The 27,182-nt window shown below is 38.1% G+C and overlaps 1 protein-coding gene across 2 annotated transcripts in view; it reads left to right on the top strand.

Moving 5' to 3' along the window:
• ERC2 (ELKS/RAB6-interacting/CAST family member 2) overlaps positions 1-27,182 on the top strand; it is a 768,095-nt gene that overhangs the window by 430,923 nt on the left and 309,990 nt on the right. For both annotated transcript variants that reach the window (XM_054977161.1, XM_054977162.1), the window contains exons 9-10: positions 2,493-2,633; positions 22,126-22,319. In XM_054977161.1, coding sequence (XP_054833136.1) covers positions 2,493-2,633; positions 22,126-22,319 — 335 coding nt within the window. The remainder of the gene's footprint in view (positions 1-2,492; positions 2,634-22,125; positions 22,320-27,182) is intronic.

The following is a 27,182-nucleotide window of genomic DNA, read 5'->3' as shown; positions in this document are numbered from 1 at the left end:
ACATGTTTTAAAAATACTGAGATAATATGTCTGAAGTTCTTTGAAGATTTATTATTATTCTACGTCTTTTTTTCCAATAAGCTATTCTGCCATAGGTCTTGAGTAGTCTCATAAAAATTGATATTCCTGGTAAAAACTATTGAGAAGGTGCATAGAAATCAACTTGTTGTCAATATATAATAATATAAAGCTGTCTTAGTGGGTTTGTTTTGACCCATATGAAGCTATGATGAGACTTTCGAATCTTGATGAAGTAGCAACCAAATTATGTAGTATGTACCTGATTACCCAAAGCTGGCAGGTAGAGGCAGCACAGTGATGTCACTTCTGGAAAGTGACATCATCGTGGAGGGCCAGGGAGCGCTCCTGTGCTTTGCTGTGGGCCAATTTGGGGTCCATTTGGGGCCCACTTTAGCCCGTTGTGAAGTGCAGGAACGCTCTTAGGTGGTGCAATGACATCACTCCTGAGAGTGATGTTGTTGCACTCCCTCCTCCCTCACCTTCCTCCTCCTGCCAGCTAGGTAAGTGGTGGCAGGGGGTGGAGAGGGGGAACGAAGATCCCCCACTGGGGGACCTGGGATCCCTAAAAGGTGACACACTGATCAAATATACATATATTTGAATCTCTTAATGTACCAGTCTTAGTATTGTCAGTTCCTGAACAATGATACGCAGGGCATAAATCAGCATGAATTATTATGTGTAGTTGAAGTTCAATTACATATAAAATTCTGTCAATCTAATGACAGAGAGTAATAGGGAAATAATTGTTTTTTTCAGTGTCAATTTTTCAATAAGTGAAGAATAGTAATCTGAACAGTATATTATGGCATTATTGGATATGTATTTACTTTGTAATGTATATAACAGAAATAATAATTATATGTTCTTACCTACAAATCAGGGCTGACAGAATTAGGTCATATACTGAAGTCTCAATAACTTTATTGAGATAAGATTATTTTCTGGCCTAGTGAAATATTGTGTGGTATAATGAGCAGAGAAAAAGAAAGATATTTTGTAATTTGTCCAACATTCTACAATTGCTTCATACTATTCGTGATGTTATAAATTAAAATATCCAGGCTAAGATCCAGAAATCTAGAGTGGGATGTTACTGAGAGTCATGGAAGGGGTTTGCAACTCGCCCTTGATATCTTTGATGTCTTTTTGTTTAAATATCTGATCTTTTCGTGCTATAACCACATCCTGACATGGTGTAGGAAAGGGTTATATGAGAAAAGAAAAGCTAAAGCCTTGTTAAGCTCAGGGAACTAGGGGAGAACCAGTTACAAGAAACATGGAATTGCTACCACACCATGTTTCTTCTCCCACTTTCCCAATTAACAGATAGTATAGAATAATATGCAAGCAGACAGCATTGCACAGTGTGTTTCATGGTCATAAGAACTAGTTATATGAATCAGTTGCAGGAAAATGCACAGCACAATGACCCTGACTCACTTGCATCAATGCATCCATGCAAAAGCTTCCCAAGACAACCTGCAATGAGACTGTAGAATTGACTTGCGAGAAGATGTCCATCACTACCCTGAGATGACTACCCTGAGATGACAGAGTAGTTTTCCAACTACTCTGTGGCCTGCTCTTTCAATTCATATGAACTGTGCCAACATATAAAAGAGTTCAGATGAACTTTTGAATCTCTAGGACCCAGCATGGAAAAATGCTTCCAGTAGTGCCTGGATCTGACAATATATGATGGACTTTATGGGCAACATTGACAATTAGAATCATGAGTGTCTTTACGTTGTATGGTAATTATACAGATAGAGCACTGTTAATTCCAGATGTTATCTTGCCCGGAGACATTTTCATGTTTATAAAAAACATGGACTCTAAATCATGCTGCTAAACATGGTAAACATTCTTGAGAAACTGGGGACTGCAGTAAGAACAAAGGAATCAGAAGAATCCCCACCCCCCATGCTGGTGTACAGACTTCCGTTGTATTTGTGGAAGAGTTCACACAACATAGTTTTGAAGGGAGATTCCCGTTTCTTAGCATTCCACATTGTTCCCAAGAGCTCCTTGACCTTCAGCAGTAGCCTTTTAGCAAGTACAAGGGGCTGGGGCGAAAAGTCGAAGGCAGCAAAGATACTTAGTGTATGCTCCACTCAGTTTGCAGAAGTTTGTAACCAACTCAGAAGATATTCAAAGTATGAATATCTTTATGTGGTCAATCATGCTCTTTGGGTTGGACTAGCAGCAAGATAGTGTGGGCAATGCAGATACAGAAATAGTGAGCACTTAGGATTTCCATTCTCTGGCAGTGATGTTCCAGAAGCTTTTCAGAGAATGAACACAAGGTTCAAAGCAATCTTCGGTTTGGGACCGCTTGCTACTCATAGTCTCAGAGATATCAGTGGTAACTGTGCATAGTCACCAGAAGTGCTGTGAAAGACTTGCTAATGATCAAAATTGCTTCAGTGCTAACTTTCTCTTTAATTTGTCCTTCTCATATTTTTTAGTCCAGCTTAATTGATCTGAAAGAACATGCATCCTCATTGGCTTCAACAGGGCTGAAAAGAGATTCTAAACTAAAGTCTTTAGAAATAGCCATAGAGCAAAAGAAGGAGGAATGCAGTAAATTAGAAGCACAACTGAAAAAGGTAAATGTCATCTAGTAACAATGGCTCTTGCTTCAGATGCATGTTTTATTTTTGCTTTGGGAAGGGAGTGGGGAGGAATTACCTGGTGTAAGTCCAAACTACTGTTAATGCTTGGAAATATTTGCAATGTAGTTTGACAGACTTACACTAAGAAGGCTTCTGGTGTTAACAAAAATGTGTCTTTATATGTTGCACTCTGAGATTTTCTTCATCAACTTAAAAATATGCATGTGTTTTTCTAAAACAAACAAAAAAGTCTCTTCTTCATGCCCATCAGCAAAATATACTATATATATATATATATATATATATATATATATATATATATATATAGGCATACCTTTGGATGAGCAACATCTTTAACTGCGTTTATCAGTCAGTGGGCTTAGAAGGGTTGAACTCTGCTTTGGATTGCACTATTTAGTGTTAAAATGATTAGAGAATTATGTTAATACATTTCAGCCATACATTGTTTTTCTTTTCTGCGTCAAGTTAGTACTGTATGTGCTCATTGTTAAACACACAATATCATGACATACTTATTGGTTTAAGCATCATGTTGCTTTCCACACCTTGTAAATAGGCTCCTATTACTTTTTAAAGTGAGGGAACAGTCCAGGCCAAACTAAGAACTTCTAACTCCCATTGAACTCTGTAAAAGTTAGAAATGCCTATATGTGCCTGTTTTGTGTCCCAGTTGTTATTTTGATTTTATAGATCAGTTTTCTTGATGCGATTAACTACTGTGCTTTACTTGCATGTTATAATATTAATACACCTCACACATTGCACAAACAGAAATAAACACAGTTGTGCTACTTGTGCCAAACTATGGAAATGGGGTTCTCATGTAAAGACTGAGACTCTACAAGGTTCAAAATGGGTTGTACCTAGGGTTGCCAGCCTCCAGATAGGGCCTGGAGATCTTCCAGAATTACAACTGATCTCTAGACAACAGAGAAAATAGTTGCTTTGGAGGGTAGACTCTGTGGCATTATACCCCATTGTGGTCCTACCCCTCCCCAAGCTCTGCCCCCAGATCTCCAGGAATTTCCCAACCTGGAGTTGGCAACCATAGTTGTACCAGATTAAAGGCACTAACATATGGTATAAAGAACATTAGAATGAAATACTCCCAATATGACTGAAATCTCAGATAAAATAGCCTACCAATATCAGCATAAAATCAATAATATATTGTAAAGCTGAAGGCTTGCAATAGATTGTGTGTGGGGGGTGGGGTAAGGTAATAATTTAGAAATCCTCTCATTCATAGGCTTGAGTTCTCTTCCTTCCCTACTTTCTTACTTTTAACTGACTCTCAGCATTCCATTCCTTCTGTCGAATTTTCAGCCCTGGTCAGGAGGTTTTGATTGAAAAGGCATATTTCATTTTCGTTTTGATTAATTTATAAAGATATTTTGTTCTTTATAATAAGTCCCCTGATTCAGCACACAGTGTAGGGACCTCCTTGTTGGTGGGTGGTCTGGTTTTGTAGCTTTGTCTTCTACCCATGGGCCATCCAAATCGTGCCAATGTAGCTTAGTAACCCAGAGATTCATGAGGGGTGTGTGTAGCAGTTAAAATACTTTCATAGAAATTCTGCATACCTTGTTATCCATGTTAAAATCCTCTCTAAAGATTTATATTATGATCGCATCTCTTTGCCTCTTAGTGCAAACCACCTTGAGGACGATTGTATGGAAAGGTAACCTAAAAATACACTAAATAAATAAATAGCACCCACAGTATTTGAGAGACCTTATTTCCCTAATGTAATAAATGTCTACATTTCATACACAATTATGTTTGCAAGGGTTTTTTTTTAATAAATTCAGTTCCAGGTGTTGCTTTTAGGATTGCGTATTATATATAAATTCTAGGCAGACCTTTGTAACTTCTATACTACTGCCACTTAAAACTGAGAATTGTACTACTAGAATTAGTTGAAATCCTAAGCTAGTCAGTGTTTTATGACTGTAGGTATAAACACATCATTTACTCATGGAAAAATAAGCAGATTAAAAAGCCCCAAACTCTTTTTTATGTTTAAAAGGAACACACTCCTTATGAAGAAAATGCAAAGGTTTACTAAAGGAAAGCAGAAAAACACAATAGTTTTATTATATCATAAATACAATATATATTCCCTAGTTTGTGAGGAGACCAGGGACTTCCATACAGAAAGGACAGCTTAGTAGAGAGGTTTACTTAAACAGCATGTATACTGTTAATAATAATCGACTCCAAACAGTAATTTTTAATTCCCATTTTATTTGGCAACATTATTTCATTATAGCTTAAATTCAAAAACTGTATGAGAAATTGGCCACGCTTCAGATACACGTATTAAAAGTTTGGCCACTTTAACCCTTTATCATTATTTTCATGCATTTGGCTGAAAAAGACAATGACATTTTCACATTTTAAAATGCAATACATTTTTTAAAAATGTATTGCATTCCACAGTAGTGATGGATCAGGAAACTAAGAGAACTGCCAATATGAATTAAAGTGGTAAAAGAAATACAAAATAAAGCTTCAAAAGCATATTTTAAAAGGCATAATTTTTAAATCTTGCATCTGAAAGTGTCATGTAATGTATCATACCAAAACTCCTACACAAAATGAAGAATTTTGATCATATTACATCTCAAAAGACGAAAAAACTGTAAATTTCAAACTACAAAGAGTATATTTATAATTTTAATGTGTGACCTGTGTTTACCCAGAGAAAAGATGCTTGAAACTGGTGATCAGTAGAATAAGATTTTCAGTGCAATCCTAAACAGAATTACTCCAGTCTAAACTCATTGTAGGTTTAGACTGTGTTTAGGATTGCACTGTTTATTTCGTATATCTTTCTACCTCAGTCTTACCAAAATTTGAATTTTTGTGATATTCAAATTCACGTCTGATATGACTTTTGGAATCACAACATTATTCACTGAACTTTAAAAAGCAGCCTAAGGATTAGAGACTTGTTTTCTTCCTTAGCATTCACTGTAATTATATCTGGTTCTAGTATTCATTACTTTTCAAACAACTATTATAATTGAGGTCCTATTGCCACTCCAGATGGAAAGAAGAGACAGACACAAGTTTTGGGAACTAATGGGCCATATTTATTTGGCAACAACATATAATTGAACATATCTACGTGGCAAGGGCCAAACTAGCGGTACAGGTCAGGTCCTGAGGTCACCCTGGACCTCTGCCTTTACCTGTCTGGGCGAGCCCCATTGCCCCGTGTGCAAGCCATCCAAGTTCATGGCTGGGACCCGGCTGGCCAGGCAAATGGCTCCCCTCTCCAAGCCTGTAGTACCTCGCCGTATAGCAAGTGGGCATTACTTGTACAATTTTATTTTATTTATTTATTTTTATTTATTTCAAATTTGTATTTCGCCCTCACCGCAAGCGGGCCCAGGGCAGATAACAACTTATTAAAGATACAATTAAAATACAATTAAAAATTCATATTCATTAAAAACAACACATTTAAAACAAGATGGTGGACAGCCTTCACAGGGTGGGTTTTATACACCCCTTTTTCCCAGGCCAGCGGAGGCCCAGCCTCAGCCATATGCCTGGCGGAACAACTCTTGTCTTGCAGGCCCGGCAAAAAGATAGTAAGTCCTGTACAAGGGGAGCCATGCGGCAGCCTACCCTCTCAGTTGGCAGCCATCAAGCAGTACCAATGATCCTGACAGACCCCGATTCCCCTCCCCATGAAGATGTGCCAAGGGTGCTCACCAGCCCGCTCATTTCTCCCCATCCTAATCCTGCCAGGGGACTTCCTATTACAGTTCTACCCTAAGCCAATTACTACAACCCATGCAAGAAGTGCAAGGTTGGCGAAAAACCTCTTCAAATCCAAAACGGGGAAGGAAGAAAAAAATCCTACCTGGCCCCGATAACAGTGGCTGGCTAATCCTGCACTACTGCAGGGCAGGTGGGTGGGCCAAGCTCAATGCAGATACCAGACAGGATGCGGAGCCACCTTATAAGGCACTTGACCTTGCCCCCTCCTTCATCCCCATATGTAGACCTGTCTGTCAGCACTTCTTCTTGCGAGGTGGCAAAAGGCGGCCTCCGGCCTCAAGCAGCTATGCTGCTGGCCAGGTGAGCCGAATAGGCTATTATGGTTGTTAGGTACCATGTTTTGTACCTTACAACCTTCTTTTTTAAAAATAAAATTTATGAGATACTTTATCACAGAATACTGCATTATAACTTGAAATAATGGGGGAGGAGAGAAAGCTGAAGCTCAATCAAGACCTGATTGGCATGGTTCTGAGACCTGATGGACATGGTTTCAAAGGGTGAGACCCAAAGTGTCATGGGCAGTACTTCAGGTACACTTTGCCTTCTTAGGCCTCCACTTCCCATTACAATTGAAAGAGCTGCTATGGCAAGTTCAAACGAACCCTTTAGAGCACCTCCAATGCCGTGTGAGGAGGTGCAGTCAAGAGGGAAAATCTGGATAGCCTCACTGCACCCTTGAAAGCCCTGAAAACACATCTATGGAATTAATTGGATCTTGGCCTAAAGAACAGCAATTATGATTTGAAATGCGTGAGAATTTTAAGGGGAAATGTCTTCTAGTGTTGTGCCAAAACACTTATGAATGTTCATTATATATTTCCCATCACTAATTAAGAAGATGCAATAGGAATTTTCTTATTTATGACTGTAATTTGTAATCCACTTGTTCTGGAGTGGTCTCAATAAATCTTCTTTATGGGTTGTGGATTTGCAATCACAGGCATATTGTTTAGCTCACTAATGCTGGAATTGTCATAGATGAGTTCCACAAGGTTGAACTTCAGGCAGATTGCTCTGGTATAAGTGGTTTATAGCTTGTGGCATATTTGTTTTGTTTCCATTATGTTCTACAGAATTTTTCTCTTTTGTTCACCTCTGCTTCGATCTCTTCACTACTGTTTGCCAAGCTGTACTGTTCAGAACTCAAATAAAATGAAATGCAGTTTTGTGTTAATATGAAAGGAAGGCTATAAATTTAATGATAAAGTTTAATTAATCTTTTATTATTACCATCTTTGAAGGTTTGGTGATAAATTGCACTCTTGGCCAAAAGCACTTCTGGTGATTCATTGCTGGAGAGCAGCACTTAATGTATCATCAAAAGTGGACAGCTTTCTGTATTTCATGGGTTATTTCACTTGAGAAAGGGAAAGTAACGCAAACCTTAGATTTCTTATTCCAACTATTCTTTTTTAGGAGCCAAAGTAAACATTTATTTTTCCCCAGTGCCTCTCACTTTCACTAAGGAATGTTTAGAAACTTACATTTCTCCTTTGGAAAAAAAATCCAAGTTCTTCTGTGCAAATGCGCTGGATTTGCTGAGCTAATACTGTTTTCCTGGATCTTTCCTTCTTTTCCTGTCTGTGTTTCACTCCTTCCCAACTTTGCAATGTAGCAAGCTGAACAGTTGTTCAATCAGATGTACAATCCAGTAAGTCCTTTCAGAAAGTGTACGCTATGACATATGAAAGCATGAGGATCCATTGCCTCACCAACATATTGTGCTCTTCCTTTGTGGAGCTTTGCCACACTATGATGACCTCATTTGCGTTATGTCACAACAATAAGTAAGCACTGAGGACTTGAAGGCCATTTTATGTAAAAGATGCAGAATGGTTTTCATTAGGATTTGGATTAATAAGGTTTATGGTCAAATTTGAAGCACCTTCAGGTCCCCAGCTGCTTAATTATATTAAAAAAGCATGCAGCTATCAGGCTTTGTTGTTATTTTAATGCTTTTCTCATGGAATACTTTATTGGATCCTTCAAATTAAAATTAATCTCTGGAATGTTATTTCAATGATATCTGAAACTAAGAATGAATTGTTAGCGTTTTAATTTTTCATAAGATTGAATATGCTGATTTCAGGTGTATTGTGTCATCAGAAAGATTAAGAATTCAATATTAGTAATATAGCAGCCTTTTAAATGCTGCTAAAATGTTTAACATCTTTGTGCGTTTTAAAGTAGGAAAATGTAAATTTTTAAAATTTTACAATCAGCTTAAAACAGTTTCTTAAAACACTCTTTTATAAATGACAATCTTCTAAAAATACTCTATTACATTTTTATCCCACCATTCCTCTAAGGTATGGCATAGATGGCATTCCTCTTCTCTATATTATATTTACAACCAGGGCTTCTTTTCAGGTGGTACGTGCTGGTATGATGTACTGGTACTTCTTTATGAAGTACTGAGTCTGCCTGGTTCAATGTCCCCTGATGAGGTTTATGAACAGGGATTTGAACCCGAGTCATCCAGGTCTTAATCTTTAACTACTATGCCACACTGGCTGATAAAATCAGATAAATCAGTTAAAAGATTTAGTTATGGCATAAGCTTTTGTGGGCCAGAGCCCTCTTTGCATAATACAAAAATTGGTATTCAAATCAATCAGCATAAGTAAAATTACAGGCTTTGTAATGATTTTTTCTTACTATTATAATTTATTTGCGCAGTAGCAAGACACAAGCACAAATGAAAGCTGTTATCATTTTTTTAATAAACCATATACACTAATACTGCAAGCTCTTCCACTCTTTTATAATGATAATACTCTATTACAGTAACCTGCATTTTAAAATTATATTTTATTAATATTTTAATTGTCATTTGAAGAAATTACAGATTTGCGAATCAGAACTCCTTTTTCTTATTCCTATTTTTTATTGTGTTTGAGTAACTTTCAGTGTTGTAATGAAAATTTAATATTTAATGAGCAGAGAAAATAGGATTGCCAAGTCCCTAGGGGGCAAAAGCAGGGGATAGAGTGTTGTGGAGGGTTGTGCAGGGGGTACTTACATTGCACACATGCGCAGCGCCCCACAACACACCAGAAATTATGTCATTCCTGGCACAATGCAAAAGTAATGGGTTGTGCCAGGGGCTAATTAAGTAAAAATCATCCCCATACACTAAATTGGGGGCTGATTTTTACTCAGTTGCCCCCCAGCATAACCTATTACTTCTACATCATGCCAAGAATAACATCATTCCTGATGCAATGTGGGGGATCTAGAGTGCTCAGGAGCTCACTTTGCCCTTACCACTGTATTCCTGCCCCTCCCCCCCCACCAGCCGGATGAGATGTGTGGGGGCAGAGGCTATGGGCAGGGATCTCCTGCCCCCACTGAGGGTCTCGCAAGCCAAAGAGAAAATGTTTAATAAAATATATAACTTTTATTCAAAATTAGTAGCAATTACACTTGCTGTTAGGTAATTTTTAAGCTCTCGTTTAAAACTTGAGTATATTCCCATTTTCACTATATGTTTTACATGTATACTGTTTTCATTTGATATGAATGTGTCCAGTTTGCAGTTTTAGACAGATTATGAATATCTTGTGTTCTGACCAAATCAAATAAATCTGTAGGAAGTTACTTTTGGCTAGATGGCAAATGCATGTTATTGCTGCTGTTAGATGCAAAATAAGCTTCCTTACTCATTCAGCCTTTCATTGTCAACTTGTATGTTTGTTGCAGCCACCAAATATACATGGCATAAAGTGACACATTCAACCTATGTGCAATAATTTCTTATCATATCCAAAGGTTTTCATTAAAAATTATAATATTTCTAGCTATTATACCAAGTTCTTAAAGGTGGCCCAGCCCAGTGAATAAGATATACACATGGACCTCCTATATAGAGAGCCTTTAGCATGTAAATGCATACACAAGAAGCTTTACCTTTCTTATGATTAAAAGACTGTGGGAAATGAACCAATTTACCTTGTAGTTTACATAAGAGATTTGTCATGTAGCTGGAGAAGATGCATAAGATGCATAATCAAATGCACGCCCAGCAGTTTGATGGTGTTATGACCTACACAGGACTTTTTTTCAGCGGGAACATGGTGGAATGGAGTTCTGGCACCTCTTAAAAATGGTCACATGGCTAGTGGCCCCGCCAAGCGGCATGGAGGGCAATCTAAACTCCCCTCTGTCTGGAGATCAGGGGGTGGGGCCACTGGCCATGTGACCATTTTCGCTGAGGGCAATTTAAACTTTGAAAAACTCCCCCTTGTTCCAGCTGACCCAAAGTGACATCATTGTGCGGTCTTGAGTTCCACCACCTCTTTTCCCAGAAAAAAAGCCCTGGACCTACATATGTCCTACATTATAGGGTTGTTTGTGAGCTCACCCTAACTTTTCTCCTCCCTCTTTTTTGGCCATAACTCCTTTAATCAGTTGAATCCAAAATCACCCTACTAATTTAAATCAAAGTATTTTGGCTTAATATGGCTATAAACTGGAACCTGTGCAGGGTAGTTCCATAGAGGAGTAAATAGAATATCCACATTTGGAGCTTTTATTACAGTGTCTCTCACTGATGGACCTCATCATGTTTAAATCCCTCCAAGTATAAAACCCAATTTGGAAATGTTTCATTGATAGTTACTATGGAAAAAGAGAAGGAACATGATTCTGATGCACTTTTTTGGGTTAGGTTTGTGAGCAGCAATACACTCAGAACACTGACCATATGTTGTAAATATTTCCTTTTGCGCTGTATTTCCTGTTCTACAATGACATTCATCCATTGTCTAGTCTGTAATGATACTCCTCCATAGATATATATATATAAGCTTAGAAGTTGTCACAAAATAAGCAAATAACTAATGATATGATTCTAACACACACCCCTCAGTTTTGTTGAGTCTCAGATTCTGAAAGAAAAGGGCCAAAAGGCTGACAAATCCAGCATCCTGCCATTTACACCCAAAAGCTTTCTTTCTTTTCATGATTAGCCTACATGATGCCATCACATTACACTAAAAGTTGAAACTGTGACCACTACTATAAAGTGCCAACTAGTTAAAGAACACTTACCGAGTATTGTAGCATTTTATATTATCATATAATACTGAACTGAAATAAATACCAATGTTTTGATTGGCAGCATTTCAAGCTATTGATTGACTGCCTTCACTTAAACCTTTCCTGATTACATAACAAAGATTTTTCAAGTTGTGCTTTGAATTATCATTTTGTAATTTGCTCAGAAGTAGGGTTTGCCATACTCTAGGTGGGGCCTGGAGTTCTACTGGAGTTACAGCTGATTTCCAGACATCAGAGATCAGTTCCCTGGAGGAAATGGCAGCTTTGGAGGGCAGACTGTATAGAATCATATCTTTATTGAGTTCTCTCCCTTCCCTGAGCTCTGACCTCTCTAGGCACCACTCCCAAATCTCCAGTCATTTCCCAAGATGGAGTTAACAACCATGCTCAAAAGTAGGCAGCAATCCTTGTTGATGGTTGTTGTGGGTTTTCCGGGCTGTATTGCTGTGGTCTTGGCATTGTAGTTCCTGACGTTTCGCCAGCAGCTGTGGCTGGCATCTTCAGAGGTGTAGCAGTGCCCACAACAACCATCGTTCTCCGGCCGTGAAAGCCTTCGACAATACAATCCTTGTTGATTTTCTACATATCCCTTGTTAATGTGGGACTATTTAACTTTAAAAACCCATGTTGGCTTAGATCCAAAAAACATTGAGTGAGCCTCTGCTCACAAAATAGGTGTTGCCAGCCTCCCTTTTTTTTTGTGGTTTCCTGTGTCCCTGTACCACTCTTGAGCAACTCTGGAATGTTATGGGGATCAGCAAGAAAGTTAGCAGTGGGAAGGGATAATGGTGGAAATAACTCTTTGTTCTTTATGCTAGGAGAAGTGCTATAGTAATTATAGTCCTTGCACAGCCCCGACTAATAATAAGGGGGGAATAAGGGAATAAGGGAACAATAAGGGAAATATTAGTCTGAGCCTTTGACGAGATTGCCTCCAGCATAATAACTGGTTGGAAGTTGGGGACTCTGAAGTTAAGGAGCTAGACTCCTGCAGTACACAGTTCTCAGGGGTCAGAAAAAGGTCCATAAATAGAACTCCTAACTCATGGGGAGCTATCTAAATTGATAAAGCTATCTAAACTGACAAATATCCCTGGGGCTGGTTTGTAGGAGAGGATTGTTTCTGTTGCTCTTTGTGCACAAAAACAGCTGTTTCAAGAGTAGTCAAGGAAAACCTTTATTAGGCAACTATAATCAGTAATAAAAGAGGTTCAATTACTACCTAACAGTAACACAACATCAAACATGGCTCTTGTAAATGATCATATACTCCAAGAAAAAACATTCAAGATCCATTTCTAATCAACTCATGAAGCCTCTTAGCAGCTAGAAGTGACTTGACTGGTAATATAAGAGCTCCAGTCAGATAAAATATATAAAACTAACCTCTCATCAGTGGTACCCATGAATTTATGTAAAAGAGGTCTGACTATAGAGTTCCTCAACTCAGTATAAAAGTTACTATATAACAAAATATGAGATAAATATTCAGGAAATCCAGCCCTGCAGGGTCTTTCCTGATGAGGAGTTCTTGAAAATATGTCCTAAAGAACTGCTGAAAGAAAAACATTAAGCAGCTGTTATGGAATTTTAAGGTGCAGTAAATAAGCCACTGGTACCCCTTAAGCTGGCATTATGCCATATATAGTAGGGGAGCATCTGCTGTTTGCAAAATAACATAGGACTTGTCTCTCAGAGTCCAGCAATCTCTGATGCAACAATCAAAAGGCTTGTTGTTTCCCCAGCATAAAAAGCAAGTCAAGTGAAATGCCAATTGAATTAATTTTTTGCACAATTAAGTGTGGCCTATTGCTTGATAAAGAGTCAGACAACGTAATATGCACATAGCTAGGGTAATAAGATAAAAAGTGGAAGTAAAGCCAAAAATTCAAGGTCTGAAGCCAGGCTCTAGTTTCCATAAAGCCCAGTCCAGTTTCTGGACACATGGCTGTGTATCCTATGCAGTTTGGAACATCAAAAATGCAACACTCACAAAAAGGCTTGAATCTTCTCAACAAGCTAATTGAATACACTAACTCAAATAGATATCCCATATAGTAGCTAAGCTACAGGTTTTGCATTAAATAAATTAATGGCCATGGGCATTTGTTGACCACCATGAACACAGAAAAAATGTACCACTGTGGACATGCTGAAGTTGGCTAATTTAATTGGATTTTTTCACTGGACTGTCAAGGTCTTATTATATTTGAAATTTGCACCCAAACATCTATATTGCCTTAGTTGTTCAATAACATTGCCCTTGACTCTCCAGCAAACACACTTTTAGGTCTTCAAACATATCATAACCTTGGATTTTTAAAAAATTAACAGACAATAAATTAGAGTCACAGCAAACCACAAATGTAGACAGAAGGCTCTTAAGGCCCAATTGTGTACAAAATAATATCACAGCACCATCACCATAAATCAATAATGGGATATGATCGGAGCCAAGTTTAGAGAAATGGCCATCCACCATCCTCAAGGCTTCAGATGCTTCATAAATAAGTTAAAAAGATAAGGAGCCAAGATACACCCCTGTTTAGTTGCTTGATCAGTAGGAATCTCACTTCTTAATTCACCCTAAAAACTGTGATGCACTTGATAGCTAGTTAAAGAATATAATTTGTGGATAATAAAAAGTAATCTTTTGTCCATTGAAGTGTTATTTAGTTTATTCCACAGAAGGTTTCTGGGGATAGAATCAAAAGCACCCTTTAAATCAAGGAAACAGAAAAGCTTCTTCCCACCTGCACCACTATATTTCTCACCAAATGGGCAAAAGTAACACAGTGGTCATGTGCAGATCTATCAGGACAAAAACCAATCGGTTCAAATAAGAAAGCGTATTGAGCAAGTGTATCCCATAAAGTTTACCCACATTTGACAAGAGACTTATTGGGTGATAGTTCCTAGAAATATTAAGATCACCTTTTTTGAAAACAAGGACTACTACAGCCTTGGTCCAGATTTCAGGCACCCTCCTGATTTTATCAATAAGAGCGAAGAGGTAACTAAAGGGAGGTCCAGCATTCTCAATGCTTCTTAAATAGTTCAAATGGAAGCCCATCTGGGCCAGAGAGATTCCCAACTTTTTATTGACTAATTAAACATTTAATTTCATTTCAACTCCCAGGGGCCCATTCTGGAAGATCACGGGAAGTAAAATCTTTCTGTTCAAAAGTATCAGCTGTTAGATCATAAAATATTTCTGAAAAATGACCCATCCATACCTGAGCTAGAACTAAACAATCAAAAGGACAACCCCTGTCAGAAAGAGTCCTGGCAACCAAAGCCCAGAACTGTTTACTATTATTAGCTAGAGAAGTATTAAATAACAAATCCCAAGTCTTCTCCTGCAATATTCTTTTCTCAAAAGCAATGGTACGCTGATATTGTTTTTTAAGCTTATAATATCTTGCGGAAAGAGAAGTTGCTTCACAATTGTCATCGGAACGATAAGAAGCACGTAGTTGGATTTTCAGATTCCAGCATTCATTATGAAACCATTCATCAGATGTGATTTCTGTATTTTTGTAATTACTCGCTATGGACTGCTGCTGGAAAATAAAATTAACAATAGCAATATGTTTACCATAGGAGCAAAGAACCACAGATACATTGGAAGCATTAGTTATTTGTTGATTAAGCTCAATCAAGGTCTTGGCGTTAAACAACTTGGAAATATCACCACCCAGTCTTTTATGCCATCTAATCCTTTTATAAAATGGAAGGCTCCTTGGAGTGGTACTCTTCAATGATCACACTTCCAGGGCACCACAGACTAACTCTTTATATTGATATTTGGGTGCTTACCTCAGCATGGACTAAACAGACATGGCAGAATTGCATTGCTCTTGTTACGTCAGTGCATGCTTATCTCCTTCCAATTCACAGTATTCCAAGGCTGTGTTTGGCAGAGATATATGGGTGCTCTTCTCCTTTCCCCAGGTGGATGGGATTGAGAAGGCTTGGTTTTGTTATCATACCCAGGCTAATCTCCTTTGTTCTTGTAGTTCTCTTTTTTATTAAAAAAGAAAACTCAAAGGACACAACTCTTGTGCACACTACCTTTATTAAAAATATTAAGTATTTGATTCCATTAATGTTGCTAGAGTCTTGGCTTTGATTTAAATCCACAGACATTTGTTGAATGAATAGGGTTAATTATTTGAATAATTGTCACTCCACAGTCTTAGAACACGGAACTAGTTTGTCTACAACATCCTTACATTTTAACTGTTTTATAGATTGTGGAGTTTGTGAATTATTCTTTTTATCTTGTGTGTAACTTCAACCACCCTTTAAAGTTCTTAAAATTTGCCCTTAATACTTAAATGCACAAAGAGTTGCTGCTCTACATGAAAACATTATTTTTGATTTGTTCTTTTTTGTCAAATGTTTTATGGATATTGTGTGATGATGATAATGAGTAATAATTCTTAATGAAGTTCAAAATTTCAAGAATACAGAGGAGGCTAATTGTGAAGTACTGCCTCCAGTTTCTCCCAGGTATTAAATGAATGGCTTCAGATTTTATATTATGGATCAATACAATTTGAAGGATCTACCTAAAGTATTTTCTTGCATGTATCTTTTTGCTATCTCATTTTAATTTTTAGTCATATTGATATGTTGCTTCTTGTGAGTCACAGTGTACTGTTCTTATGTATCTGTGCTGTTAGTAAAAGAATAAATGGTGCCTGTAACATGCTTATAAGTAAAACATGTATTTTCCGTTCTTTTATATTTAGCACAACTGAGTCCATAATATTAGTGTATACAAACTTGGTATGATATGGAAAAAAATAACTTGTGGTAAGCAAAATAGGGTATAACATAGCACTTTTCTGAAACAGGCAAATTGTTGTATCATTTAAAGCTCCTCAGAACTAAAATGTAGAAGCCTATTAATTAAACTTCAGTAAAACGTTTTAGAAAAGAGATTTGTGAGGCTGATTTATGGGATTTATTATCTCAGTAATATATAGTTGTTAAAGGTGTCATCCCATGATGATATTTTCCAGCATAATTTTTTCAACTGGAAAAATCTAGGATTTCAGAAATCAGTTGCCATAAACTAGCCAAGTTCTGGCACATCTACAAAGCTTAAAATTCGGTGTTTGATTATTTCCAGGTATTAAAAAATAGTATTATTTATGGCAATTCATATATGATGATTGTAAGATATAGGCATGTTAAATGATACAAGATCTTTTACAGTAATTCTTAAACTGTCCTTCCAATAGTTGCTCCATTTCACTGCTATTTTGATAAATTATTGGAGAGAAACAAATTATATGAAGTTTTATAGTGATGGTTTAAAATAATGCAAGAATCTCCTATTGTTCTGTATATTCATGCTTTATCTAGCAGTGCCAGTGTAGGCAACTAAGGTCTGCACAGGCCTCAAGTACCTCTCAGAGACACTAGAAGAGTAAAGTAACTGAGCTAGAGTTGCCAACTCTGGGTTGGGAAATTCTTGGAGATTTGGAGTAAAGCTTGAGGAGGACTGACTCTGGGGAGAGAAAGGACCTAAGTAGGGTATAATTAAGGTTGCCAGATGGCCTCCCCACCAAAACCAGACCAGGGCCCCATCACTTTTTTTCTTTTTCGTGCACTCCTGCATGATAACACCACTTCAGTGACATCATTGCTGTCCCAGCAGCTAGGGATACCTGCTGGTTGTTTTGCGAGCCAGGAGCTTCTCTGACACTCAGGAGGTGAGTGGACTTGCCACTTCCCAGGTTCAAGAGGAGGCTAACTCAGCTGGGCACTTCCTCCATGGGGAAAAATGCTAGACATTTATATGTCCAGTATTTTATTGCGTTTCTCCCAGAGAACAGGATGAAAAATGGAAAACTGGCAACCCTAGGTATAATAGAGTACTCTTCAAAGCAGCCATTTTCTCCAGAGGAACTGATCTGTATAGTCTGGAGATCTGTTGTAATTCCAGGAGATCTCCAAGCCCCACCGGAAGGTTGGCAACCCTAGGCTGATCATCTTGAAACAAGGCTGTTTTGACAAGCCATGCAAATGGACAGTACATGGTCCTAGCCATGGGGAATTCCAGGCTTTGCAGCATCAAAGAGTTGTCGTGTCTGCATTAATAAGTGCATTATTCAATGTAGCATAGTCATTTGTGAACCTCATCTGGAGATGACTTTATTTTACCATATCCATCTGCAATGACAATAAGATATATCATACATTCTTACTTTGTTCATTGAATAATTTGTGGGATGATGAAGAAAAGGATTCAGAATTATGTGGAAAATGTTTAAAAGGTGACTGCCTCCTGTGGAAAAGATATGATGCATCTGATAGAATGGTATGTTTAGATTCCATAGTAAAAGATTTTAAGGGAACTGATTAACTTGATTGGAAAAGACTTGACACGGCTTGAGGATAGAAAAGGAATGATCAGATAAAGAGAAAGAACATTAATATTCCTGCCTTCAGCTGTGGCTTCTAAATACTTGAACAATAACAAGCTCCCTGTCAGGGCTGTTACATGGGCAGAAGGTTGGGGCAGGGGATCCCCTGCTTTGGGAGTGGGGATGGCAAGCCTACCATCAGATAACACAAACAATGTAATGCAGGAGAAGAAAAGGTGACAAGGGAAGAGGTAAACACTAACACATATAACTGATATAAGTATTCCAATTAAATGATTGCTACAGGAAACAGTTCTGCAACAGCAACAACAAGGGGAGACGCCCAGATAGTCCAAGCTACAACACCATACAAATCCGGGAATACACATTCAATAAGAAGCAATACATTAATATCAAAATCCATTTGAAAAATCCAAATGCATATGGTTTGAGGAGGAATAGAGCAGAACTGTGATACTGGTGACTTTCCAATAAAAATGTACCCAGGAAGAAGTATGAGATACGAAATGGGAATGTTTAATATGCACGCATAAGCCCGTCGGCACGCCCAGCTTTCATCTGCAATTGGACTGGAAGTCACCTCATTGCTCTCCGTTCATTGGAAGATGAATTCATGTTAAATAAGACTCGGACTCGGACAGAATTTTGACCATTCATTTATTTATTTATACAATTGTATTTATTCTTCATACTGATCATACTAATTATTTATTCACTTGAACTTTGCACCAATATAAATTTTGATATTAATGTATTGCTTCTTATTGAATGTGTATTCCCGGACTTGTATGGTGTTGTACAGGAAACAGTTCTGGCAGGGGAAAAACCAAATGGCAGTTTTCAGGGAAGCTGATGGATAGGTCCTCGCCGTCTCACTGCTTGCTCAAACACAGCTGAATGCAAATTCTGTTCTTGGAAACAATTTGGAAAGGGAGGAACCAAATGGCAGTGGGGAAGGGGACCCCGCACTTATTTTTTCGATATTCCCTGGTGCTCCTTATGCATGTGTACAGTGCACAGGTGCTCCCTCATCTATGTGATGACATCACTTATTATGAGAGACATCATCATGCTTGCATGGGAGTGCCCACACGCTTCTCAGTGGGGCAATTGGGGTGCCAAATGGGCCAATTCAACCTTTTGGGGCCAAAATCGACCAGCTGAGAAGTGCAGGAATGCTCTCAGGGGTGGTGCGATGACGTCACTCCCGGAGATGATCTTGTCGTGCCATCCTGGGAGGCCTGTCCCCCACCTTTTCTCCCCCACTGGCCAGGTGAGTAGAGGCAGAGGGCAGAGGGTGGGAGCAGGGGACCCCCTGCCCCCAGTGGGGGAATGACATCCCTAGTTAGAAACATACATAGGCTCATGCCTATTTGACTTTCAAGTAGGTCTGCCAGGTGTTCAGTTTTCTGCCAGACAGCCTGTTTTTTTATTGGATTGTCTGGGAGAAATGCAGTTAAAATAGTGGACATTTAAATGTTAGGTATTTAGGGGAGGAGCAGCTGGCCACTGGCATGCAGGGGTTGGCGGCAGCATTAGTAGGCCTTTCTATGCTGTCACCACCTCTTCAGCCTGCTTCCAGGCAGCCCAGAGTCCCAGAGGAGTGGCGGCCTGCCTGGCCAGCCTCCTGTGCCACCTCTGCCCCCCCTGCTTCCAGCTTGCACAGCCCCCTGCAGACTGGGGAAGTGCCCGACCAGTCTACTTGTCCTACTGTGTACTGGAGAAGCGGCTGGCCCACCTGGCCTCCTGAGTGATGGGGAAGTGCCCAGCCAGCTGGCCAACCTGCAAGGATGATGTCACTCCTGCACGTGACATCAGGCTGGGGTCAGAGCGCGCACGGACAACGTATATAAAAAATGGTGAGTGCCATGCGATTTTTAAGCTCATGAACTGGCAGAGCTCATTATTTCTGTTGTTGGCTATAGGGAAGGGGGAAATAAAAGACTCCTTTAATGATGCGCAAAAATGCTCCCTGCTTTATGTAGAAATTGAGTATTCTACCCAGTTTGATCCACCTCATTATCTCAGTATGCTGGTAGTTCCAAAACTGTGGTGGTTATACATGATTACATGCTGCAACACATTGCTAATAGCCCAGATGAAAGTCCATTTTCTCAAAATACCTTCAGACCAGCGCTTCTGTGACTGCCCTTTGACTGTAGTTGACTCACTGTCTCGTACCTTTCTCCACTGTCCAAACCATGAACTAGCCAGGGAAAGATTTTTTTAAAAATGCCTATTGAAGTATTTGACCATTTCTGATTCTTTAAGAGTAAAACTACTGCTGCGTAGCTTTTGCAAAAACTGCATTGTGGATATGGCAAACTTTTGTTTTATGGTTATTTTTAATTCTTAAATTTTGTTGTTGTGTATGGCCTATAGGCTTTTAAACTTAAATAAACTAAAGTCTCCTTTAAGCCTCATAGTAGTTACTGAAAGCCTATAAGAATACATTACGTTCTAGATTATAGGCTTTAGTTGGGATCCCTCAGGGTTTAACAGAACTTTCACAACCCACTGGGACTCTAAGAATTTTCACATTCCTACCCCTCATTCCACTCCTCCCCCTCCCCAGTCAGCACTGAATCTTGAGGCCGCTACTTCTGTTGCAGTTAGATCAGGTAATCTCTGATATAGTGCACATTCAGCAGTGTTAAGGTGTTTGGTGATTCATTCTGAGTTTTAAATTTTAGGCTTTGAATAATCAATTAACATACTATTGAAATGAAATGGGGCAGCTCTCATTTTAATTTTTTTTTTAATGGTGGAATTCAATGTTATGGGCACATTCCATCCAATATCAGAAATAAACTTTTGTAAGTCCTTTCACCATGAACTGATGTGGCAGATTGGTAGATTGTGTTCTTTGATGTATGGTGTATTTTATTCTTGTAAAAATAACTTTTTATTGTATGTTTAAAACTTAAGGCTGCTTCGAACATGATGAGTAAAGGACACGTAAAACCACCCCATCCTCTGAAAATAAGAGATCGATTGACTTTGAATGTTAAAGTGTCTGCTTTAGTAGCTAACCTAGTCCCTCTATTATCCTCATGCTTAAATGATGTTACATGCAGAAAACTGCAATTAGATTTTTTGCACATTTCTTCATAATAAAAATGTTTCTCTTAAACTCAAAATTTATTTTGAAAATACTAAAAAGTCTGAATCATTGCAAAGATTATCAACCAGTAGATTACATTTTATCTAAACATGCATGCTTCATTGTAATTTATAGATGTCTCATTGGCTGCTTGTTTATTCCCCCAAATTTAAAAAGCTATGTTACATTAAAAATAAGGCTAGCTTTTGTTCTGCATTTGTTAGATAAAGGAAGGACATGCAGTTCTTCTGTGTGTCCTTAATCTTTTAAAATGTATTTGTGACATTAAAAAAAATGTTCTCTGAATTATGTGTGTTTAATGTGCACTGCGGTTAAACTACTTGTTTTCTCCCTGCCTGCTCTTTGAAGATGCCAATTAGGAATAATGGGAAACAAGGGGTAGGCTAAGCTTTGCAGTGCATTCTTGTTTACATCTGTGTGTGATTAGTTCGGTCTAATGTTTTAAACACTTTGGCCCATTCATGCTCTCATTGACATTAATGGGGTTCTGCTGTTAGCTTTAATGGGAGCAGGACTGGGCTTTGCACTGTTGTTTTCTGTTGTGTTCATTGCATTCTTTCTTGTTTGTGAAATGACCACCCACCCATGCATGTGTTTGCCAGGTATATTTATTTGTGCTTTTCCACCAAGGGGCTTGTTTCTTCTTATGTTTCAGGTTAAGTATTGGCAGAATGAAATAAAAAGGCAAAAAAGGATTTTGGGTAAAACTGTCAGTTTAAAAACCTTTTCATCTTATCCTAAAATAAATAGTTTGCATTGAATTGTTTAATACTATTATTAAATTAAATCATATTACATGCTAGCTGATATTAAGTTGTTCAGTATTGCTTTTTCTGGTCAGTAGTAAGACTGGTAGAATCAATTAGCATTTTCTTTTATAAAGCAGGAATAGTTGTGTTGCTCCCAAAAGTTCATGGATTCCCACCCCATGGCATGTAATAGGTATCAGTATTAAAAAAAGAATGATTAATTAATGGGATACCCATAAATCCTTTCTTCATATGGCAGATGATAGTAGAGAATGATAGAGACAAACTATCTGAAATGTTGGTGATTTTTTTTTCTTTAAAAATTTTAATAGGCTCATGAAGCAGAGGAGGAAGCACGGATGAATCCTGAATTTGCAGACAGAATGAAGCAACTTGACAAAGAAGCAGCCTATTACAGGGATGAATGTGGTAAAGCTCAAGCTGAAGTTGACAGACTTCTAGAAATCCTTAAGGAAGTAGAGAATGAAAAAAATGACAAAGATAAGAAAATTGCTGAACTAGAAAGGTAAATTTCATAACTTTTTTCCACATTACATTAATCTCCAATCAGAGCTGTACAACAAAAATACATAGGACCAAAATAAAAAGAGAGATAGAGAGAAGAATAAAAACAGAAAGAAGAAGATTTTGTATGAAGGTCATATATATGGATTTGTGCACATATTCTTGAAGAGCAGGATCAGATTTGGTACAATAACTAACTTTCAATTTCTTCTAAAAAAAGCAGAATTTCTTTATTTTTTATGATGTGGAAGGAAAGGAAGTTGTGCAATACATATGAAGTAGAAATTGGTGGCTAAGTGATAGAAACTGTCAACTTACTGAACATAGAAAATCATAAGCAAGAGTGGAAATGAAGCTCAATAAAGGAGGGATAAAATGGTTCTTAAAGTTTTACACTTAAAACAAAATAAACAAATATAAGTTTGTGTTACTAGACAGGCTGTATCTTTGCTGAAAGTCACTATGTTATGCTTATGACTCAGTAATGAGGCCATCTTTGACCAATGCTATCTTAGGCTTGAAGTAACGGAAAAACTAATTAACAGGAAACAGCTTAAGACTGTGAAGACATTCTTTGCAATATTCAGTTTGTTCCCCCAGTCGTAATAAAAGGCAGACACAAAGCCTGGGTATAAAATTGGGCCACTTTATTAATTTCAACATAAACTGTCAATACCGCAAGGGATCTAACTAACTAGTGGTACAGGTCAAGCCCTGACATCACCCACGACCTCTGCCTTGACCTGTCTGGGCAAGCCCCCACTGCGGCGGGGGTGAGCCATACAACGCATGGCTGGGACCCAACCAGCCAGGCAAATGGTTCCCCCTCCAAGCCTGCAGCACCTTGCTGTACAGCAGAAGGGCCTTACTTGTACAGGGGAGCCATGTGGCAGTCTGCCCTTGCAACTGGCTGCCGTGGAGCCCACCAGTTGTTCCTGACAGACCCCAATTCCCCACCAATGGTGATGTGCCTAGGGGGGGGTCACCATCCCACTCATTTTCCCATCCTAACCTGCCTAATCTTTCTCTAATCTAAAGACCCCCCCCCCTTAAATTTCAAGCACAATGGAATGGGTTTGATTTTACAAAGACTCAAGGAAGCCAGGTTCAGGTAGCTGGCTCAAGGTTGACTCAGCCTTCCATCCTTCCGAAGTCGATAAAATGAGTACCTAGTTTCCTGGGGGTAAAGTGTAGATGACTGGGGAAGGCAATGGCAAAGCACCCCGTAAAAAGTTTACCAAGAAAATGTTGTGATGAGACATCCCCCGTAAGTCAATAATGACTCGGTGCTTGCACCTTTACTTATGTATATGTATAGATACACATATATACACACACACACATATACACACACACAGAGATATGTATATATATATATATATACACACACACACATATACATATACATATACATGTATATATACATATACATATACATATGTACACACACACACACACACACACACACACACACACACACACACAGCTTTCTGACAAATACCCTGCATTCTATATCATTTTTGTTGTGGTCTGTTGTCTCCATTTACAAAGTAAGGAAGGCTTCCTTTGTAGAAAATTGCACACCACCCTGTCAATGCAATCTTTGAAAATAATTCAGGTTTTCACCCAAAAGAGAGAATATATATGTGATTACATGTGATGAATCAATCATCCAATTGCTATGAGAGACAAATTCACACTGGGTATCCACTGTAGGGATACCTTAATTGCTGTTACTTAAGGAGTTCCTGGTGGGTGAGTGAGTGTGTATGGTAGACAGAGTTTTGTTCCTCAGAAAATGTCATTTAGCTCAGAGCAGCAGCTGTGGACCTTAAAAATTCCTTCTCTGGGGCTTGTTTCCAATGGTGATTGGCTGGAAATGCTTCAGATCTCTTGCAAGGATCCAATTGGAAGGGAGAAATACTATTGCCTGGAAAAGCAGGAGAATCAAAGAAAAACAAAATGCCTGCTGTGGCTGATGACAATAAACACCTGAACACAAAAAACACACTGATTTCTGTGTTTATGTTTACAATTCCAGTCATGGTAGTGACTTGAAAAGCAATGTCTGTGTATATTTTAAGCTCAAGAGTTTCAGGATGCACATCCCTAATATTAGTGAAAGAATATGCGAGTATATTCCCAAATAGGGATTATACTGAACTTGTACAATATCCTGCTTTAGGGTAGATGTTTACACAACCAGCCTGTGGTCTCTTTAAAATCCATATTTCCAAGCATCCTCTGATTTAGTGTGAATTGTCCTTTGAAACTTGTACCTGCAGTTTGTAAGACACCAGTGCCTGAATACCAGAATTTCTGGATTGTTTAAAGGTTCCAACAATTCCATTAAATTTTTATAGTAAATATTCATATGAAAGAATGAGAACAGTCTTAGAGAAGAAGTGAGAAGTCTTATCTGTTTAAATGTTCTGCTGTTGTATATTTCCTTGAGAAACTGTGGAGTCTCCGTCTTCTGCTTCTGAGAAACAAAGCTATTACTATGCTTGTTGGAAAAGGGAGCATGAAGTTTCTATTGATCTGTCAGTACACCAATTTCAGAAACTTTGCAGAGTCCAATGATATATTAAATCATCTTGTTAGTCTACTGGGTATAATTTTTACACAAAACTTTACAAAAAAAACCCCCAGCAGCAATAAAAACAAAGGTCAGCTCCACTTTAGTTTTTTTGTGAATTAAAAAAAAAACCCTGTCCCTAAGCGTTACCCTAAATGTTAAATTTTGAATTCTAATACGTATTCTATTCCACATTTGAAAAGTCTTTGGAGACTTTATCTAATGATACAAAATATTAATAATATGTTTTTATATCAATCTAAGATTTTTGTATCACCCTTTTAGTTGTGGTCAATGAAACTGTTTTTCTTGAATGTTGTAAAAAATGTACCATTATCACAAGAAGCCAAGAAATAATCTATCCACTGACTTTGCTCATTTAGAAATGCTTTAGAGAATGAAACCATTTAAAATGCATAAATCTTTCTGCATTGGGGCAGGATCTCGTTAGGGTTAGAGAGAAAGTAGATATTTTTTATCCCACCATTAGAGGTTCTGGAGACTTTTGTTACAAACAGCTGTATCAACCATTTTCTGATACTCATAATACTATATATCACAGTTTAAGAGCCAGACAAGGCAAGACCCTAGAAGTAGGGGTGTGCACCAAAAACAATTTGGTATATTAGGTTTAGGAATATTGAACCAAAAAAAAATCCAGAATTCCCTGAATACTAAATTGATTCTCTAATTTGGTTTGGTTATATAAAAGAAATTCAGTAAAATTTGGCCATTGTTTCCTATGGTAATATCAATCTGAGGGCTATCTAGCGGGCTAAGGGGTTGTTATTTTTCAAGAAAACCACCAAATTTGCAGGGAACATTACTGTCTTCTAAAGACCCTCCCACCCAAGTTCCATGAAGATGGACCCCAGGAACTAATTCTGTGGGTCTCCAAAGAAGGTACCCCCAGCCGTTTTCCATTATTCCCTATTGGAGGGATATCTGGAGGCTATCCAGGGGACTGGGGGTAGCATTTTTCAAGCAAACTTCACCACATTTGCAGGGGTCACTGGTTATGATATGGTTAAAAAAAATTCTAGAATTCTGAATTTAGTCAGTATTCACTGTTTTGATCTGGAATATCTAGATTTCACCAAATCAGCCAAAATTTGGTTTTTAATCCGAACCGAACTGCACAACTGTATCTGGAAGCAGTGTTTCCAGCTCTTCTCTCCACATTTTATAGAAGCATTGAAAAATGTAGAGCCCATGTTATATTATACTTGTGCCATTTAATATAGCTGTTTCTATACATTTTTAAATAATATCCAAGTTGGTTTTCTTAAATGTTAAAATTAGAATACTGCATATTTAGAAAGAAAAAGCCTTGTGAAACCCAAACTTCATACAGTTCTTCATGTTCTGCATACATGAGATGAAAGATTAGTGTTCTCAGTATGACTGGAAAACTTAATAATGTACAAAAATGTTATTTCAAGAAATAACTAATCAATTGACATTATTCCTGCATTGGTAAGGAGGGTCTTTTTACATATTCTCCTTTTGAATAATAATTGTGCATTTGTTTCCTGTTTCTTGCTTACAAGCTATGTTTTCTTCAAGTTGATGCTTTTCAGGATATGCATTTTCCGGAATTCATTTTATTTAATATCAAAGTTGATGGTTGACTGTCTATCAATAGGACTTTTTGCTAAGTTTACCCATAGACTAGGAGTGTGCAGGAAGGGGTTGATTCGGGTTTCCCGCTTCGGGTTTCTGAAAGCTTCGGAAAGCTTTGATTCAGGATTTCTGAATCGGGGCCAGCATTCGGATATCCAGAATCTTTCCAGATCGGGTCCAATTTGGGTAGTTTACCCGAATCGGAAACCTGAAGTGCACAGCCCTACCATAGATAGGACATGAATTTCTGCATGCTGGGATGCTTTACTTCATAATTTTTTTAAAAAAATGACTTGGCCCTCCTCAAATAACTAGACATGAGCTGAGCATGCTTGTTGTCCTCAGAATGTTGTAAATACTTATAAGGAAAAGAAAAAAAGAAGACTATTTGGTCTACTCATTCCTATAAGGGCTTAGTTTTAGAGGTGATGACATTTCCATATTATTGCTTGCCACTTTTCGAGACACAAAGTTATTGAATATCATACATGACGTAATTAATGATAAGAAAATTAAATTCCCTTGTGTATCCTTGGTGTTTGGTGAATCTGTTTAGTTTATTACTTCAAGGATTTTTTTCTCCCTATATGGGAGAAACTTAAAGGAATAGCAGCTTGGTATTTCTCCCTCCTCCCCATAAGGGAATTTTTTCCTGTATAGTGG

This window comes from Eublepharis macularius, chromosome 4, assembly GCF_028583425.1.
Source record: "Eublepharis macularius isolate TG4126 chromosome 4, MPM_Emac_v1.0, whole genome shotgun sequence".
Taxonomy (NCBI): domain Eukaryota; kingdom Metazoa; phylum Chordata; class Lepidosauria; order Squamata; family Eublepharidae; genus Eublepharis; species Eublepharis macularius.
The sequence above is the reverse complement of the archived record's forward strand: the minus strand, read 5'-3'. Positions and strand labels throughout refer to the sequence as shown.